Below are 20912 nucleotides of genomic sequence, written 5' to 3' on the forward strand. Positions count from 1 at the left end.
CGGGGCAGTATGGTGGACAGCTTTGTACGTCAGTGTTAGGATTTTGAATTTGATCTGTTGCGCAATCAGAAGCCAGTGGAGGGATTGGCAGAGGGGGGTGGCGGAGATGGAGCGGTTGGTGAGGTGAATGAGTCTGGCAGCCGTATTCAGGATGGACTGAAGCGGGGATAGCCAGCGGCGAGGCAGGCCAGTGAGGAGGGAGTTGCAGTAGTTGAGTTGTGATATGATGAGGGAGTGGATGAGCTGTTTAGTGGTTTCTGGGGTTAGGAACGTGCGGATTTTGGCGATGTTGTGGAGGTGGAGTCTGCACGAGTTTGTTAGTGATTGGACTTGGGGCTGGAAGGATAGGTTGGAGTCCAGAATGACACCAAGTACTCTGGCCTGCGGGGCGGGTTTGATGGTGGCGTTGTTGGATGCGATGGAGAAGTCAATGGGGGGTGGTGTCCGGGCTGGGAGGGAAGACAAGAAACTCGGTTTTGGAGAGGTTCAGTTTTAAGAAAGTGGAGTGACATCCAGTCTGATATGTCGCTCAACAGGTGTGTGATTCAGGCGGAGACCGAGGGGGTGAGGTGGGGGGTTGAGAGATAGATTTGTGTGTCGTCGGCATAGAGGTGGTAGTTGAAGCCGTGAGAGTGTATGAGTTGGCCAAGGGAGGAGGTGTAGATGGAGAAGAGAAGGGGCCCGAGGACGGAACCTTGAGGGACCCCAACAGAGAGGGGGAGTGAGGGGGAGGTGGTAGCATTATAGGTAACGCTGAAAGAGCGTTGTGACAGGTAGGATGAGAGCCAGGAGAGAGCAGAATCTCTGAGGCCGAGGGAGTGTAGTTTTTTGAGGAGGAGGGGGCGGTCGACTGTGTCGAAGGCCGCAGAGAGGTCAAGGAGTAGGAGCACTGAATAGTGGCCATTAGCTTTGGGGGTTAGCAGGTCGTTGGAGAGTTTGAGTAAGGCGGTTTATGTGGAGTGTAGGGGACAGAAGCCGGACTGTAGGGGATCAAGGAGGTTGTTGAGGTGAGAGCTTAGGCGGGTGTAGACTAGGCGCTCGAGGAGTTTGGATGTGAATGGGAGCAGGGAGATGGGTCTGAGGTTGTTCGGGTCATTGGGATCCAGGGAGGGCTTTTTAAGTATGGGGGTGATGTGTGCATGTTTCAGAGGGGAGGGGAAAGTGCCGGAGGAGAGGGAGAGATTAAAGATATGGGTGAGGGAGCGTAGGATGGAGGGGGAGGGAGGTCGTAGGAGTTGTGAGGGGACAGGGTCGAGGGGGCAGGTGGTGAGGAGGGCATCAGAGAGGACCTTGGAGACTTCCTCGATGGTAGTAAGGTCAAAAGTGTGAAGTGTTGGGGGGGCTTCAGTATGAGGAATGTATGGTGGGGTGGAAGTGGAGGTCAGAGCAGTGGTGGGGCCGTGAGAGAGGGGTGATGAGGGGGTAGCTGAGTGAGGGGGAACGGGGTTGGAGGGAGTTTGAGCAGTGACGAAGTACCTGCGGGTTATGTCGAGGGGGAGGGGGGATGAGGGGGTAGCTGTGTGAGAGGGGACGGGTTGAGAGGGCGTGTGAGTTGCGGCGATGTCCTTACGAATTGTGTCAATCTTGTTTTTGAAGTGATTGGCAATCTCAAGGGCGGTGAGTGAGGTGCTGGGTGGGGGTGGAGAGAGTAGAGAGTTGAAGGTGGAGAAGAGTTGGCGAGGATTGGAGGAGAGGGCCTTGATGAGGGTCAGGTAGTAGGCTTGTTTGACTGCGTGGAGGGAGGAGGTGTAGGTGTGGAAGGCAGATTTATAGCGGGTGAAGGCTTGTTGGGATTTGGTTTTGCGCCATAGTCGCTCCAGGGCACGACTGTGTCGTTTGAGGGTTTTGGTGTGATCAGTCTGCCAGGGCTGGAGCGGTCGGGGTCTGATGTTGCGTGTGGTTAAAGGCGCTAGTGAGTCAAGGGCTGTTGAGAGCGCATTGTTGTAGGCGGTCATAGCCAAGTCGGGGCAGGACAGGGGGAGGATGCTGTCATAGAGATGATCAGCTGCAGAGTGGAGGGAGGCAGGGTTAAGGTTGCGGAGGTTACGGCTGGTAGAAGTGTGACATTTGGAGGGGTAGGCGTTGGAGGACGAGGAGATAGAGAAGGTAATCAGGTTGTGGTCAGAGAGAGGGAAGGGGGTGTTAGTGAGGTTGTGGGGAGCGCAGCGGTTGGAGAAGACAAGATCAAGGATATTACCGTCGGAGTGGGTGGTGGATTGTATGCACTGTGCAAGTGCAAAGGAAGAGGTTAAGTGGAGGAGACGGGCTGTGTCCGGGTTGTCGAGGTTGAAATCCCCAAGGATGATGGTGGGTAGCTCAGAGGAGAGGAAGAAGGGTAGCCAGGAGGAAAAGTCGTCCAGGAAGCGGGATATGGATCCAGGAGGCCGGTATATCACAGCAATCTTCAGGGGGGTTGGGTAGAATAGTCGGACGCAGTGGGCCTCGAAGGAGGAGAAGGATAGGGAGGGGGGGTTTGGGAGGACTCGGAAGGTGCTCTGCGGTGACAGGAGCAGACCAACCCCACCACCTTTACGACCGTTGGGTCTGGGTGAGTGGGTCCAGGTGAGACCTCCGTAGGAGAGTGCTGCAGGGGAGGTAGAGTCAGTGGCCTGGATCCAGGTTTCCATAATCGCTAGGAGGTTGAGGGAGCGGGAAACAAAGAGGTCGTGGATGGCGGTAAGCTTGTTGCACACCGATCGGGCGTTCAGGAGTGCACATAAAAATGGGGGGGAGATTTTAGGGAGCAGGGGGACAGATACTAAGTTGCGGGGGTTGCGGTGGGACGTGGAGGCGGGAGGGTGTTGTGTGGGTGAGGGAGGTGGTGGAGGGCCAGGATTCGGGGAGATGTCCCCCGCGGCTAGGAAGAGGAGAAGGGTGAGAAAGATGGCATGGGAGTGGGATGTGCAGGAGCGTGTGAAACTACTAGTGGAGGTGTTGGGGTCAGTGGGAGAGTGGAGTAACAGGAGGAGGTGGTGGGTGCCGTGGAGGGGTGAAGGAAGCAGTGAGGACACAATATACAATTGTTTGGGAGGAGCAGAGGGATATAGTGAATGGATTTTGGGAACGGAGGAGATGAAAATGAGGAGGAGTGGAAGAGGCATTTTAGGAAGGTGCCCGGGAGGGCAGATAGGAGTGGTGGGAGGCTTGGTTGTTGATACGCCTCTGCCCGCTGGACTATCTCATCGATGTGCCTTCTGGTGGCTGGAGTTTAGGGGAGAAGGGAGAGGGGATCAGGTGTGGATGGATGGTTTCCAGGGGCGCTTAAGTGGCGACAGTCTGGGGTGCAGAGGGGTCTCTCGTGGTGGCAGTCAACAAGGGTTCAAGTTTTTAGGTCAAGTTGAGCTGGGGGTTGGTATGAGTGGAGGTGCTGAAGGCTCGGCGTCTGGAGGTGGAGTGGGCTAGGCGTTGGTCGGCGCAGTAGGGCCCGGCGTCGGTGGGTCTTGTGGGCCAGTGCGTGTGGATGCTGCGGGCCAGCGACTGAGGGTGCTAAGGGGTCCAGTGTCTGTGGAAGCAGTAGGGTGCGGCAATCGTAGGTGTTGTAGGGCCCGGCGTCAGTGGGTGCAGGAGGCCGCGTGGCAGGCTCGCCTCTGCCGGATTGGACGGGGCTGTGTGGTGGCAGGGGCAAAGCTGTGTGGTACACAATGAGGAGCAGGGAAGCAGATTTGGTAGTGGTGGCTTGCCCTCTTGGTGCCGGTTGGGGGTGGTTGCTGCTTCTCCTCGCACTGTGGCGGCTAAAAGTAGGGGAGGCGGTGGTGGAAGCTCCACTCTCACTGGTGCGGATGGCGGCGTCCTGGTTATGGCGTAGAGGCAGCGGTAGGCTGCAGGGAACAGGGCACCCAGTACTCCTCCTGGGCGATGGCAGGACCTCCGGAGTGGCTGGCAAGGGTACCGGCGGGGGTGGTGGCGGTGTTTCCTCAGGAGCGGGGGTTGCGTCCCCTCTGGAGCTGAAATATCCCCAGAGGTTAAGAGAAGAAGGGTGAGGAAAGTAACATGGGAGACAAAGTGGGAATCAGGCATGTAAGAGATGTTTCCCGGGGTGTTTGCTTGCCGTCTGCCAGCGTGCAGTAGAGTTTCTTGTTGTTGTATCTTCCTGCTGCTTAAGTTCTCCTGCTTTAGTTCAACTGCTGTGTTTAACTGCTTCGTCTTAGCACTCCATCAATGCAGCACTCACACAAAAGCAGCACCCCCATCAGAGACTGTGTCCCCCATCAGTGATCTCCCCCCATGAGCTGATCTAAATTTATAGGGAGATGCTCAAATGAACATTCAACTCCACCCCAATTAGAAGCTGATAAGGATCACATGAATAGGGGGGGATGTTTCTCAGGGAACAGACTACAGTCATAAAACGGGTGCAGCTAGAGGTGAGAACTGGTCAACGTATGCACAAATAAAAATACACCATTTGTTCTGAATTTAACAGGAATCAATGCGTTTACCTAGTTAAGAGTGGAGATAGGAGCATTTACCCAGAGAAAACCTTACATTTTACAGATGATATTTTCTCTCATTTTCTTGATTTAGGGTGAAGATCTGATAGATATAAAAGTTGAGGTTAAATCAGAAGAAGAAGAGGCGTATGTGAGGGATGATCAGCAGTCTATGGAGGAGGATGGAATAACGGGGACATTTATAGAGGAGGACACTCCTACAGAGATCAGCACAGGTGGGTCATGAACACTAAATCCATTCCTCCACCCATACTGCTCACTGATTGGTCCAGAGTAGGGCGGGGACTGGGTGATATCAGCCTGTAATCCCCTGGTCACTTTCCTGAGCTGTGTTCCCCATCTTGCCTGATGTGGGCGGAGTCCTGGTTTGGGGGAACCAATAAGCTCCTGTCTAGTAATCCTCTTTGTCTTTGTATTTTAGTCCATGGCCGGGAGATGAGGAAAACCTCTGAGGATTGTCTCACTTTTTCTCCAGACTGGAAAGTAGAAGATGAGGACATCACACGGTATAGTCCAGGAGAAAACCCGGCTCCCTCCAATGTCCATCCGGCACCACCCAGTGTAGATGGACCATCGGATTCCTCGTATCCTGAGGAACCTCACACTGTGCAGGACCGGGCCGGCCTTCCAACAGGGAAGAAATTCTCCTGTACAGAGTGCGGGAAATGGTTCCCTTCTGAATTCCATCTTAATGTGCATAACAGATCTCACACGGGTGAAAAACCATATTTCTGTCCTGAGTGCGGGAAATGTTTTTCACAAAAGTCTAATTTTAAAACACATCAAAAGCTGCACACAGGCGAGAAGCCATATTCTTGTCCTGAGTGCGGGAAGTCTTTCCATTATAAATCCAAACTTAATGTTCATAAAAGATCTCACACGGGTGAGAAGCCACATTCTTGCCCTGAGTGCGAAAAATGTTTTTCAGCTAAGTCCACTCTTTACTCACATCAGAGATCTCACACAGAGGAGAAGCCGTATTCATATCCTGAGGGTGGGAGATGTTTTTCAGAGAAGTCCAGTCTTCACAAACATCTGAGATCTCACACGGGGGAGAATCTGTTTTCCTGTTTTTCACAGCAGTCCAGTCTTTGCAGACATCAGAGATCATACATGGGGAAGACACCATTTTCCTGTTCTGAGTGTGGGAAATGTTTTATACAAAAATTTGATCTTGCCAAACATCAGAGGTCTCACACAGGGGAAAAACCATACTCATGTCCTGAGTGCGGGAAATGTTTTTCAACTAAGTCCAGTCTTTATAATCATCATAGATTGCACAAGGGAAAGAAGCCATATTCCTGTTCTGAGTGTGGGAAATGTTTTGCACAAAAATCAAAACTTGTTGTACATCAGAGAACTCACACGGGGGAAAAGCCATATTCCTGTCCTGAGTGTGGGAAATGTTTTTCAGGCAAGTCTAGTCTTTACAGACATCAGAGATTTCACACGGGGGAGAAGCCTCTTTCCTGTCCTGAGTGTGGGAAATGTTTTGTATACAAATCAGGACTTGTTATACATCAGAGATGTCACACAGGGGAAAAGCCGTATTCCTGTCCTGAGTGCAGGAAATGTTTTTCAACTAAGTCCAGTCTTTATAATCATCAGAGATTGCACAAGGGAAAGAAGCCATATACCTGTTCTGAGTGTGGGAAATGTTTTTCACAAAAATCAAAACTTGTAGTACATCAGAGACATCACACAGGGGAAAAGCCATATTCCTGTCCTGAGTGTGGGAAATGTTTTTCAGACAAGTCTAGTCTTTACAGACATCAGAGATCTCACACAGGGGAGAAGCCACTTTCCTGTCCTGAGTGTGGGAAATGTTTTTTATACAAATCAGGACTTGTTATACATCAGAGATGTCACACGGGGGAAAAGCCATATTCCTGTCCTGAGTGTGGGAAATGTTTTTCAGTGAAGTCCAGTCTTTACAAACATCAGAGATCTCACATGAGGAAGAAGCCACGTTCCTGTCCTGAGTGAGGGAAATGTTCCTCTCTGAAGTCCTTTCTCCCTGTACATCAGGGGTCCCACACAACCCTGGAGGTGTATTAGTACCTTGAGTGCGGGAAATGTCTTCTAGATGAATGTTGCTGGACATCCCAGCTCTCATGTGGGGAAGAAGCACACCCTGATATACACCTCAGATATACTCCATGGCTGCAAAAGAAGTGGGTCACCTCCCTTGCCTAGAACTGACTTTCACATCAGGGAACATGGATGGGAAAGGTAGTTTTATATTAGATGCCTGTCCATGTTCACTGCTATAAAAGTCAGTTCTAGACAAGGGAGGTGACCCACTTCTTTCGCACAATGTAATGGAGGTCTGTGGGTGCACTGGAGACACTGGCTGCCATTGTGCTATATGCTGGGTGTTCTTTCTGCTCCTGTACCTTTAATGGGGGGTGGGCTCCCTTGGATCACCTGCACTTGATCTATCCATTAAATACATGTGCCTCTACTATGAGGACTCCAAATTTTGTAGAGTTAGGACCACAGATACTCAGGGTGCCGTGATGTGGCTCTGTGGCTTACGTACAGTTGCAAGAAAAAGTATGTGGAGATAATTTTGTAACCCTTTCCAGCTTCATGCAAGTCAACAATTCTTGATCGTAGGTCTTCTGAGAGCTCTTTTCTGCGAGGCATGGTTCACATCAGACAGTGCTTCTTGAAACCAGTAAACCCAAAACAGGCGTGTGTTTTTTAAGGGCAGGACAGCTGTCAGCAACACATCCAATATCATCACACTGATTGGAGTCAAGGTTGGCTCACTCCTGGCTCCAATTAGCTCTGGGAGAAGTCATTAAGCTAGGGCCTCACATACTTTTTCCTCCCTGCACTGTGAATGTTTACATGTTATGTGCAATTAAACCATAGCAACATCTAATGTTTGTGTAGTATTATGTTCAGCAGACTGTGTTCTTCTATTGTTGTGACTTAGATGACGTTCAGAACACATTTTATGCCCAATTCATGCAAAACTCCACGTAATCCCAAGGGGTTCACATACTTTTTCTTGCAACTGTATGTATTTACAAATGTGTGCTAACTAAACCCGTTTTTAAACCCATATTGTTAGAACAGGTTAATTTGGTTGTTGGCTGGCACATTGAACTGGCTTTCTTATCACCCTCTTTGGTAATTTATACCTATCCATGTTGTGTTATAGCCATTATTAGACTGGGGCTGGCTGACGAGTTGAACTGGATAGCCTTGGTAGTTTATACTCCATGGCTGATCTTCATCATGGAAGAAACAGTTGATAAGGAGATCAGAGGTCCCCAAAGACATGGATGAAGTGTGGGACCGGGTTGGCTATTGATAGCAGGAGAAGAATAAAAATGGAGTCAATGTTCCAGCGTAAGCTCTCACAAACCTTTGGAGGTCTGATGGAGGTGTGCAAGTGTGAGATCCTGCCACTGTGACAATGACACAGGGTCCTCCTGGCTTTTTTTCCCGAAGCTCCAACATGTATTTTATGAGAAGAGAAAACTGTGTTCTAGGTTTCCAATGGATTTGGTAGTTCCGGGTCAGGACCTGAAGCTTGAAGGTTCCAGAGATTCTTGGTGGGGACAAGACCTTCAGTCCCATGTCCAGGATTTGCTAGATGCCTGCAGCCTGTGTGAGTACATAGGTGGGCAGGATCGTTATAGGCCAGGTCTTCTGCCATTTGGAGACAGGACCCTGTCAGGAGAGCTGGGGGTTCCTGATGGAGACTGCATCCCTTGTGAGGTGGGATTCCTTGTCCAAGGACTGGGAAAGTCAGGACAGCTCCAAGAGTCTGGGGGACCTGAAGTGGCTTGTGAGTCCAGGGGGCTGGACAGAGTCCAGAAGTCAATGGAGGAGTGATCAAGCTTGAGGGGGGCTGGGGAACCCTATGTAGAGTCCAGGAGTGGACCTGTGTATTGAGGTGCTGTAACCAAGGCTGAGTAATCCTGAAGAAGTCCTAGTCTGGGGGACCAGTGTAAAGATCAGTGGTGCTGCTGAAGTGTAGCCAGGTGAGCTAGCATTTTCAGTTATCTGATGTATTGACAAAGCTGGACAATCCCCTGCGTGGGAAACCTTATGGTGTAAAGACTTTCATTTTCCTTCTTAATAAAAGTGGGCTGCCGTGCCGATAAACCGCAAGTCTTGTCTGACGTGGACTCATTTACAAATATCTACCACAGGAGCTAACAAACCCCCATATCACAGAGGGATTTCAGGAAAATACTGCATTGAGGCCACTAGATGGAGCTGACCATCATAGGAAATCATTGTGTAAAATAAATGATGGCCAGAATGTATCTGGGCGGGGGAAATGCTCCTCACATTTGTCCAACTAACTTTCACTTGCAGTAAGTTTTTATTATTAAAGTTTTGTAGGATACATTGTGCAACTCGTACAAATGTTCAGAAGTAACCGACCCATGAAAACAATTCCAGCGTGCATCCGTAAATCATACAAGAGAATACAAGTGATGGATATAAAGATCAATGAGCGCGGCGTGTTACAAGATCGGGTTTACAGTAACCATACACATTGTAAGAATGGCAACAAGAGGATAATTAGGGAAGGAGAAGAGAATAAAATGAGGGGGAGGGGAAATCTTGAGTTAGCCATAATTTGGGAGACACTCTTGGACTGGGTGTGAGAGTCGGGTCCTGCACAGAGGATAGGCAAGATACCCAGTGTAGCAATATGTTATATGCTGTGTATGGCCTCTAGGGGTCTCACTACTTAGATACTGGTACAACCGTGTTATTGCCTCTCTTTGGTTGTAGTTCTAGGGCAGACACATGTATAATGGCAGCTAGAAGCACCTAATAAAATGTCTCCTGTTAACTACAGTGTGTGAGCATCTGAGCAGGATCGACTAACAGAACATGGTGGCAGCTAAGCACTGAACCTCTGAATAGCAAGTCTTCTGTCTACAAATACAGATTGTGTGACACTGGAACTGTACAGAGAATCAGCAACTGTAAGTACAGAGTCCCTATCAGACTGCACTATGGAGAGTGGCCTGAAACCCCCTCAGAGACTGGATGTCACTTCTTCCAATCTCTCACAGACATGGAGACACTGGAAGGAAGAGTTTACTCTGTATGTGGACCTGACAGTGGCACCCAGAGATGAGCAGAGGGAAGTAAAGCTGTTTTATTACTTGATTGGGGAAAAAGGCAGAGAACTAGCCGAGACCCTGCTCACAGACAGCATGGCACTGACAGACATACTGCAAGCATTTGATAAGCACTGTGACCCCAAAAAGAATGAGACAGTGGAGAGATACAAGTTCTTCTCAAGGAATCAGGAGATTGGGGACAGTGTGGACAGATATGTGACAGAGCTGAGGAGACTGGCTGCAACCTGTGGATTTGGGGACATCAGGGACTCCCTTATCCGAGACAGGATAGTGTGTGGCATCAGAGACTCTCACCTCAGAGAAAGATTACTGAGGGAGGAAGAGCTGGCGCTGGAGAAATGTATACAAATCTGCAGGGCTGACGATGATGGAGGGCACCAGTGATGCCTCAGTACATGCAGTATCTGTGAAAGGCAGAGCAAGGTCCAGGCTCCCTGTGAGCTCAGTCCAGTGTAAATACTGTGGCAAAAGACATGAAAGAGACAAAGAGAAATGTCCAGCGTATGGGGAGTCCTGCAGGACTTGTGGCAAGATGAACCACTTTTCAGCTGTGTGCAGATTCAAAACCAGCAAACAGTACAGACAAGTCCACACAGTGACCCAGGACACAGACGAGGACAGCACAGAGGGCATCACATGGCTGCAGCTGCAGTCTGCAACAGAGAACATCAATGTAGTCAAACAGCCAGTAGCCAATGATGCAAAGCAGCTCTTTGCCATATTTATGGTGGATGAACAGCCCATAAGATTTCAGCTGGATTGTGGAGCAAGCTGCAATGTCATTCCATTTACTCTGCTTAACAAACAGGTTCCCATTGAGCCCACTGATAAGGTACTGGTCATGTACAACAAAAGTGTTCTGAAACCCATGGGAACATGCAAGCTAAAATTAAGAAATCCACGTAACAGAAAGAGCTACAGAGTGGAGTTTACTGTGTTGCAGGAGGACGATCACATTCCTTTGCTGGGAGTTAAAGCAGTTCAGGCTATGGACTTAATAAAGGTGCAGTCCCATAACATCATGGCTCTGGAAGTTTCTGACAATACTCAAAATCCTAAACAAAAGGCAGAATACATTTTGGATTTTCACCACATAAAAACAGAGTATGCTGATTTATTTGAAGGTGATGGGTGCCTGGAAGGTAAATACAAACTGGTACAACCGTGTTATTGCCTCTCTTTGGTTGTAGTTCTAGGGCAGACACATGTATAATGGCAGCTAGAAGCACCTAATAAAATGTCTCCTGTTAACTACAGTGTGTGAGCATCTGAGCAGGATCCACTAACAGAACACCCAGTAACCAAGGCCTCCCAGGTCAGGGGGCTGAGAGAAAAGGAAGAGGGAAGGAAATAGAACAAGGTGGTAAGATGAAGAACAGATGGAAGACATTGGAGACCCCCTTACCAGAAACCTGGGACCTTAATGCCTATAGTAGTGTGTAGCTGTCAGGGGACATGGAGGGGTGAGTGTAATGTATCCCCGGTTTCTAAGAATTTCTTATTAGAAATCTTTCTTAGAAAGACATCTATGCTAAGATGGACTTCCACAATGGGGCCAAGCTCCTGTTTCCAAGCCTTTGTTTTGCCACTAGTAGAACTTTATTGCCAATTTAAATTAGGAACTTGTGAGGCCTGGGGGATTCAAATGCCATAAGATGTACCAAGGGTTCCTGGGAAAGTGGCAGGTTAGTAATATTTATAATAGTTTTAGAACCTTTGTCCAAATTCTGGAAAACATGAAGCTAGACCACCATGTGTGAAGTATGTCCCCTGGGTGGGAACAGCCCATAAAAAGGTATTGGAAGAGTTAGGTATTGGGACATATACCACCTGGAGATGGATTTAACTACATGCCGCCCAGCCACTGTACATATACGGCGTCAGGGCGGTACTCACAGACAAAACCACGTTTTAAAACGTGTGTTTTGTAAACAAATAGGGGGCACGCGAGGCGCGCCGCCACCCTATCTGTCCCGCGGATCACTGCCGCAGATGTCAGTCGCCGGGTCACAGCCACTCCTTAGCGGCTATGTCCTGGCGATCGGCGGCAAACAGTGACAGAGAGCACAGCTGCAGTAGCTGTGCTGTCTGTCACTTCCCTGTCAGCTTGAGGATGAGCTGATCGAGAAAGAACAGTTTCTCTTTCTCGATCAGCCTTGTCCCGCCTAGTACACACCCCGCCCCCTAGTAAAACACTCCCCCTCACTCCTATAACCCTTCCCTGCAAAATAAAGTTAACCCCTTCCTCCCCATTGCCATTAGTACAGTGTCAGTTTTTTTTTGCACTGATCACTGTATTAGTGTTTTTGGGGATGTCAGTGACCCCAAGTCAGTACCCCCCAATGTCAGAATGTCTGCCGCAGTCCCGCCATAAGTCGCTGATCGCTGCCATAAGTCGCTGATCGCCGCCATAATTCGCTGATTGCCGCCATTATTAGTATAAAAAAAAACTAAAAATCCCAGTATCTTTCCCGCCATTTGTAAACGCTATAACTTTCACGTAAACCAATTAATTTACACGTATTGGGTTTTTTTTTTTAGCAAAGACATGTCGCAGAATGCATTTTGGCAGAAATTTATGACTAAATTTGATTTTTGCATTTTTTTTTACTGGACATGTTTTATAGCAAAAAGTCCAAAATATTGTTTTTTTTTTCCTCAAAATTGTCACTTTTTTTTTATAGCACAAAAAATAAAAACCGCACAGGTGATCAAGTACCACTGAAAGAAAGCTCAATTTGTGGGGAAAAAAAGGATGTAAATTTCATTTATGTACCGTATTGCATGACCGCGCAATTGTCCGTTAAACTAGCGCACCGCTGTATAGCAGAAAAATGGCGTAAATTGCAGTATCTATACCATAGTTTGTAGATGCTATAACTTCCACACAAAGCAATCAATATACACTTATTGTGATTTTTTTTTACCAAAAACATGGAGCAGAATACATTTTGGCCTAAATGTATAACCAACTTTGAGTTTACTATATATTTTTTATAGCTGAAAGTAAAAAATATTGTTTTTCTTCAAAATTTTTGGCCTTTTTTTGTTTATAGCGTGAAAAATAAAAAGCGCACAGGTGATCAAATACTACCGAAAGAAAGCTCTATTTGTGTGAAAAAAAGGACGTAAATTTCGTTTGGGTGCAGCATTGCACGACCGCGCAATTATCAGTTGAATTAGTGCAGCGCCGAGTAGCAAAAAGAGGCCTGGTCATTAACCGTTTCAATACTGTGCAATTTTCCCTTTTCCTGTCCAGGCCATTTTTCAGGTTTCAGCGCTCTCACACTTTGAATGACAATTGTGCGGTCATACAACACTGTTCCCAAACTAAAATTTGATCATTTTCTTCACACAACTAGAGCTTTCTCTTGGTGGTATTTAATCACCGCTGGGGTTTTTATTTTTTGCTAAATTAACAAAAAAAGACCAAAAATTTTGAAAAAAAAACACATTTTTCTTTGTTTCTGTTATAAAAGTTTACAAATAAATAATTGTTCTTCATAAATTTAGGCCGAGATGTATTCTGCTACATGTCTTTGGTGAAAATAACCCAAATTAGGATGTATTTTTTAGTTTGTAGGAAAGTTATAGAGTTCACAAACTATGGTATAGATCTGAGTATTGATCAATCCTGAAGTACTGACAGCCAATCTAATTTCTTGAGGTCCAAGAATGTCAGAATACAGATATCCCCCAAATGTCAGGACAGGACAGATATCCCCCAAATGTCAGGACAGTACAGATATCCCCCAAATGACAGAACAGTACAGATATCCCCCAAATGTCGGGACGGTACAGATATCCCCCAAATGACCCCTTTTTGCAGAGTAGACAGTCCGACGTACTTCATAAGAGGCATGGCGAGTTTTTTGAAGTTGTATTTTTTTGTCATAATTTTTCGGAAAATGAAAAAATTAAAAAAATTATTTTCACTATTTTTTTTTTTTTACATACTGTCACCAGTGCAGTACAGCGTCATCATATAACTGGCATGGCGGTGAACAGGGACACTGACTGGTGACAGTATGAAAAAAAAATATATATATATATTTTTTTTTATTATATTTAATTTTTTATTACATTTGTTTTTATTTTTTTTTCATATTTTACTATGACCAAAGTAGTACAATGTTACTATAGTAACATTGTACTACTTTGGGGAAGTGATCAGTTTTTTCTTTTTTTTTTTTTTACACAATTTGCTTATAGCAAAGAATTACTTTGCTATAAGCAAGCATTTACCAGAATGAAATCGATTCATTCAGCTTTTTTTTTTTTTTTGTGCTTAGCTGTGATTTGGTCACAGCTAATCACATGACATGTGCATGTGATTAGCTGTGACCATTCATAGCTAGGCACTAGTATACAATGGATGGCATCATGAATGAAGCCATCCATTGTATACAACGGTCATGTGACCTGCTGTGATTGGTCACAGCAGGTCACATGGTACGAGCAACGGGAGCCGGTACTCGGATCTGTCATCGGCCGTGTCCGAGGTGCACGGCCGGTGACAGATCACACTGCTGCGCCGCTCTGCATTAGCGCAAACGGCGCATGTGCGGGAGCACGCCAAATGGCGTGCACCTGGAATGGAGGGACACAATTGAAGCCGCCAAACGGCCATTGGCCGGGTGGCTAATGGTTAAGGGGGTTAAATCCTCAGGAGGGCAAGTGGTTAAAGCCCAAATCTAGAGTAAGAGTGTTGATAGAGCAGGAGCCTATCCTGGTCAAAATCTGTATCCAGTCTTCCCTGTCCCTAGTGCCTTTAAGGCCATGTTCCCACTTATGGACATAGGCGTGGCCTCTTGGACTTTTCTTTTCTAATGGTTTATATTAGATTTTCAGTAGAGGTGTAAATAATCCAATAGTTACACATGTAGAAAACCGTTCACATTATTCTCATATCAAAATACAATCATCAAATAAACAAAAGGGTGATGTGTTCTCAACAGTCACTATTTCCTTCAAACACAGAATAAATGTCTCCAACCTTTTACAGTGAGGATATATAAGTGTAGACCTGATCATACCCTAACCCCACCAATGATATTCACAAGATGGGGGACAATGGGGTGGTACAGCTGTAGTACTGGGGTCAGCCAAGCCATCCATTATGTGCCCAGTGGATGAAGGGCAGAGTAGGCCAAACAGCACTACTAGTTCCTGTAAGTCTGCACTACTCCCCTAGAATATAGGTCTAAGGTTAACTCATATTCAACGTTACCTCCCAACAAGTGGCCTGGGGGGCCGGGACTCTAGGACTGTTAAGATCATTCAGTTGTGAATAGATAGTTGAGATAAGTTTGGGGGCAAGAGAGTACGCTGGCAGATATGTTCAAGGAGAGTTGAGTCCAAAGATCTGTGTTAGTAATTATGGTAGTCATCCAGTGTTTAATTTGTAGGAATGGAAAAAGTTTAGTGGGTGGGGCTTGGAATTTTTCCTATACAGAGCAACCAGCAATAAAAGAGTAAATGTAATGGAAGTTGTGGGAAGCCCACCTGTGAAATGTGATGAGACTCTAAACCCTGAGGAAATATTGGATCGCCCAAAGCAGGGAAGAGAGGCAAGTGAGGTGATATGAAGTTGCTGGAATATTTATTAGAGTTCCAGGTGCAGAGTGTGTGACCCATCAAGAGGCTGATAGACGTAGGTCTGGATTTTGGAGGAAGCCATGGGAGTGAACGATGAGATGTTGAGAACAGAGCAATGCTTCTAAGTCAGCCCATAAGGAGCCATGTATTGTGGTGTAAAGGGAGGTTAGTGGGGCAATCTGGGCACCAAGAAATATTTACTAAAAGCTGAAACACCCAACCTCCTTGTTCCTTATGTATGAATATCGCATGTCTTGAGATTTGTGGCCCTTTGTCTGCTCGGTTGAATCACAAGACCTGATTTTAAAAAGATTTGAGAGTATAGGAGGAGATGGGGATTGGAAGAGTATGGAACAAGTAGAGGAGTTTTGGTAAAATTGTCATTTTTCCATCACTGGTCCTCCCTATCCAGGAGAGGTGAAGATGAGTCCAGGACAGAAGTAGGACTCTCAAGTATTTGAAAGTGGGGATGTAGTTGGCCTCATGGAGTGTGTTGTACGAGCGAGGGAGATGAATGCCCAAATAATTCAGGTAGGAGGTGGGCCAAGGAAACTATCATTCTGTTTTACAGAGGAAAGGGAAATGTATAGAGAATAGGATTGACAGCGAGGTGTTGGGTTGGACCAAAGTTAGCAAAAGATCATCAGCAAACAAACTGACTTTAACCAGTTCAGGACCGACCACCACACTTATACTGTGGCAGGGCTCCAGATCACATACATGTACACGTGTGAGCCCACCGCCCTCACTGTGCTGTCATTTGGTACAGCATAAGTCAATCTTGAGGTCCAGGCCAATGATTTTTGGCCTGGACCTGCTGATCACCTGTACCGAATCAGAGATCAGCCTGTGTCCTTATTTGTAGACACAGAAACTGCATGGATCTTCTCTCCTGGAGCCATTTTCAGATCAGAGAAGAGATCAGACCTGTGTGAGTACAAACAGCACACCTACACTTACAAACACCTAGTTAACCACTTGAAGTCCACCCTATAGCAGTTTTACTGCTACAAGGTGGAATCCCTGTGCAAAATCATGTATATAAACATGATCCGCACTCCCAACATGTTCCTGGCTGTGGGTGTGTACATGTGCGTCCTCCGGCCCGGTGTTGCTGTGATTCGGTACAGCACTGATCACTTACCTGGTCCAGGTTAATGATGATTGGTCTGGACCTGCTGATCGGTTGTACCGAATCAGAGCTCATCCTGTGCCTGTGTTTACAGAACACAGACATAGAAAATGACGCAATCTTCTCTCTCTGGAGCACATTCCATTCCAGAGAGAAAATCAGATCCATGGGAGTCAAAGCAGCACACTTTACACTAAAACACATAGTTAGGTCACATTTAACCCCCTGATCGCCCCCCAGTTAACCCTTCCACTGCCCTGTCACCATTGTCATTAGTACAGTGTACAGATTTTTTTTACTGATCACTGTATTAGTGTCACCGGTGACTTCAGATCGCATTATCATCCCTCCCAGATAGAGTCAGATTGCCCACCACTTTATTACCAACACATTTAACCCTTTGATTGCCAGGAACACGCTCACATACACACTATAAACCTCCATTGCTAGCATAGTGTCTGAATGGATCAATGTCTTTGATCAGAACTAAATTAGCATTCACAATAGTATAGTGTTCCCAAAAACACAGTGTTAGCAGGATCAGCCCCTGCCACCACCTATGTTTAGCTCCTCTGCCCCTCCAGCAAGTGCAGTGTCAGTAGATCAATGTAACTTGATACATTGCACACAAAATGGCAGGGTTAGCAAGATCAGACCTGATCTCTGTTAGCACTAGCAGGTACATTTTTTTGTAGCGGTTCAAGTACTCCCTGACAGCCAGGTGCTCTTTTTCCGGTGAGTTGCACTAGGTAGCCATAAAGTAAGTGGCCAAAGTGTCCAGCAAAATGTACTCTAGTGAAGAGGCCTACAGGATTCTGAGTATGACAAGCAAGAGCAAAGGGAAAGTCTCACTGAAAGAATCAGGCTCAGAATACGAACCTGTAGAGAGCAGCAGCACCCTGAAAGGTAGTTCAGGCATACCCAACCCCGTTCTCAGGTTGCTGAGGTGTTAGAATTGCATGATGATTCTCATATGCAGCAGAGTGCCAGTACTAGTGCCGCGCTACCTTTTGGTGAACTGGCGAGCACCAGTGGCCTAGTACATCCTGGTCTTTCACATACCAGCACTGCAGTATCACTTGGTGATGGGGCGAGTCCCATAAGTGCAGTACAAGCTGGTGCGGTGGCGAGCACAACTATTGTCCAGCAACCACCAAGAATTCACACACAGGCCCGTAGAGCCCATAGTGTCCTTCCGGATGTGCTTGCAAATCCTGATTGGCAGCCCACACATTCTTCAGCACCCATAGTTCCCCCATTCACTGCCCAACCTGGAATTCAGGTGGAAACAGCAAATGTAATTTCTTTTGATTTTTTGGAGCTGTTTTTCATGGAATATCTGTATGCATTGATTGTGGATGAAAGCAATTTATATGCACAACAATTTATCGCCAGCAACCCAAATTCAGCTCTTGCCAGACCATTCGCATGGAAACCCATTACAGTTTCTGAGTTTAAATTTTTTTTGTGCCTAACCCTCAACATGGGCATTACTAAAAAAAATGAATTGCAGTTGTATTGGTCCGCAGACCCGAATCATCATATGCCGTGTTCTCTGCTGCCATGGCCAGGCATAGATATGAGAATAGAATGCAATGTGTGGATTTCAATGACAATACACTCTGTCATCCTTGGGGTTGACCCTAAATATGGTCAGCTCCATAAAATTTGGCCCCTAATAAATCACCCTAACCAGAAATGTGCAGATTTCTACAAATCAACGTTCCTGATGATTGTATTCACTGCACCCCTGTGTATTCCTAGGCCCTCAGGTCCATGGAAAATCATGTCTTCTCTAATCAAATATCTGTGCAATTAACAATAAATTAATATGAGCGATATTTCTCACAGCCGGGGGAAGGCGAGCAACATTTATTTATTCATTTTAATGATTTATTACAGGATTTATATAGCACCAACAGTTAGCACAGCACTTTACAACATGAGAGCAGACATCACAGTTACAATACAATACAGGAGGAATCAGATGGACCTGCTCCTTAGAGCTTACAATCTAAAAGGGGAGGGTCAAGTGATACAAAAGGTAATAAGGGTGGGGGATGGGCGGATGCAGAAGATATATGTACTTTTCTTAGGTGGAAGCAGGATAGGTTTATCTGAAGAGAAGGGTTTTCAGGTATCGTCTAAAAGTGAACAGTAGGAGATAGTCAGATTGGGGTAGGGAATTCCATTGGATGGGAGAAGCTCGGGAGAAGTCCTGCAGTTGAGCATGGGAGGAGGTGACAAGGGAACTAGAGAGCAGGAGGTCTTGGGAGGAACGCAGATTGCTATTTGGTTGGTATTTTGATACTCGGTTGGTGATGTAGCTGGGGGCAGAGTTGTGGAAGGCTTTGTAAGTTGTTAGTATTTTGAATTTAATTAGTTTTGTGAGTAGCAGCCACCGGAGGGATTGGTAGAGAGGGGTGGAGGACACTGAGTGGAGGGATTGGTAGAGAGGGGTGGAGGACACTGAGTGGAGGGATTGGTAGAGAGGGGTGGAGGACACTGAGTGGAGGGATTGGCAGAGAGGGGTGGAGGACACTGAGTGGAGGGATTGGCAGAGAGGGGTGGAGGACACTGAGTGGAGGGATTGGCAGAGAGGGGTGGAGGACACTGAGTGGAGGGATTGGTAGAGAGGGGTGGAGGACACTGAGTGGAGGGATTGGTAGAGAGGGGTGGAGGACACTGAGTGGAGGGATTGGCAGAGAGAGGTGGAGGACACTGAGTGGAGGGATTGGTAGAGAGGGGTGGAGGACACTGAGTGGAGGTGAGTGGAGGGATTGGCAGAGAGGGGTGGAGGACACTGAGTGGAGGTGAGTGGAGGGATTGGCAGAGAGAGGTGGAGGACACTGAGTGGAGGGATTGGTAGAGAGGGGTGGAGGACACTGTGTGGAGGGATTGGCAGAGAGGGGTGGAGGACACTGAATGGAGGCCAGTGGAGGGATTGGCAGAGAGGGGTGGAGGACACTGAGTGGAGGGATTGGTAGAGAGGGGTGGAGGACACTGAGTGGAGGGATTGGCAGAGAGGGGTGGAGGACACTGAGTGGAGGGATTGGTAGAGAGGGGTGGAGGACACTGAGTGGATTTGAGTGGAGGGATTGGCAGAGAGGGGTGGAGGACACGGAGTGGAGGGATTGGTAGAGAGGGGTGGAGGACACTGAGTGGAGGCCAGTGCAGGGATTGGCAGAGAGGGGTGGAGGACACTGAATGGAGACCAATGGAGGGATTGGCAGAGAGGGGTGGAGGACACTGAATGGAGGCCAGTGCAGGGATTGTTAGAGAGGGGTGGAGGAAACTGAATGGAGCGGAGTGGAGGACACTGAGTGGAGGGATTGGCAGAGAAGAGTGGAGGACACTGAGTGGAGGGATTGGCAGAGAGGGACAGAGGATACTGAATGGAGACCAGTGGAGGGATTGGCAGAGAGGGGTGGAGGACACTGAATGGAGGCCAGTGGAGGGATTGGCAGAGAGGGGTGGAGGACACTGAATGGAGGCCAGTGGAGGGATTTGAAGAGAGGAGTTGAGGACACTAAGTGGAAGCCAGTGGAGGGATTGGTAGAGTGGGATGGAGGACACTGAGTGAAGGCCAGTGGATTGTCAGAGAGAGGGGTGGAGGACACTGAATGGAAGCCAGTGGAGGGATTGGTAGAGTGGGATGGAGGACACTGAATGGAGACCAGTGGAGGGATTGGCAGAGAGGAGTGTAGTACACTGAATGGAGACCAGTGGAGGGATTGGTGTAGATGGGTTGAGGACACTGAATGGAGGCCAATGGAGGGATTTGCAGTTGACCAGCTTAAACATGTATTGCAATATGTGTGAACTAAATGTCCCTATTTATTGCATAGTCTGCTTGAAGGGTATATACCAGAGTGCAGGGGGGCCTTCAGAATTTCTGGTGTTAATATGTGGTTACACCCCTTTAGTACCTGATGGATAAATGCATGTCCTAGCTGTTGGGATTTGAGCACAGGGATCTCTTGTTTGTTGGATTTGCAGAGAAGACACTGAATGGAGGCCAGTAGAGGGATTGGCAGAGAGGGGTGGAGGACACTGAGTGGAGGGATTGGTAGAGAGGGATGGAGGCCAGTGGAGTGATTGGCAGAGAGGGGTGGAGGACTCTAAGTGGAGGCCAGTGGAGGGATTGGCACAGAGGGGTGGATGCCACTGAATAGAGGCCAGTGGAGGGATTGGCAGAGAGGGGTGGAGGACACTGAGTGGAGGCCAGAGGATTGGCAGAGAGGAGTGGAGGATACTGAATGGAGGCCAGTGGAGGATTTGGCAGAGAAGGGTGGAGGACACTGAATGGAGGCCAGTGGATTGACAGAGAGGGGTGGAGGACACTGAATGGAGGCCAGTGGAGGGATTGGAGGAGAGGGGTGGAGGACATGGAATGGAGGCCAGTGGATTGGCAGAGAGGGGTGGAGGACACTGAATCCAGTGGAGGGAATTGCAGAGATGGGTGGAGGACACTGATTGGAGGCCAGTGGAGGGAGTGGAAGAGAGGGGTGGAGGACACTGGTTGGTTGGTAAGGTGGAGGAGTCTGGCAGCATTCATGATGGACTGGAGGGGGATGGCCTATGTAAAGATCATCCAATGAGGAG

General features: G+C 47.6%; 2 protein-coding genes across 2 annotated transcripts in view; one reads left to right on the forward strand and one right to left on the reverse strand.

Moving 5' to 3' along the window:
• Positions 1–20912, reverse strand: part of LOC149460759 (uncharacterized) — a 333674-nt gene that overhangs the window by 128183 nt on the left and 184579 nt on the right. The window lies entirely within an intron of this gene.
• Positions 4870–20912, forward strand: part of LOC149460761 (uncharacterized) — a 172588-nt gene continuing 156545 nt past the window's right edge. The window contains exon 1 of the mRNA XM_089679203.1: positions 4870–6433. Coding sequence (XP_089535329.1) covers positions 4887–6433 — 1547 coding nt within the window. The 5' untranslated portion in view covers positions 4870–4886. The remainder of the gene's footprint in view (positions 6434–20912) is intronic.

This window comes from Staurois parvus, unplaced genomic scaffold (genome assembly GCF_062004578.1).
Source record: "Staurois parvus isolate SC_StPar_1 unplaced genomic scaffold, SC_StPar_1.0 ptg000221l, whole genome shotgun sequence".
Taxonomy (NCBI): Eukaryota; Metazoa; Chordata; class Amphibia; order Anura; family Ranidae; genus Staurois; species Staurois parvus.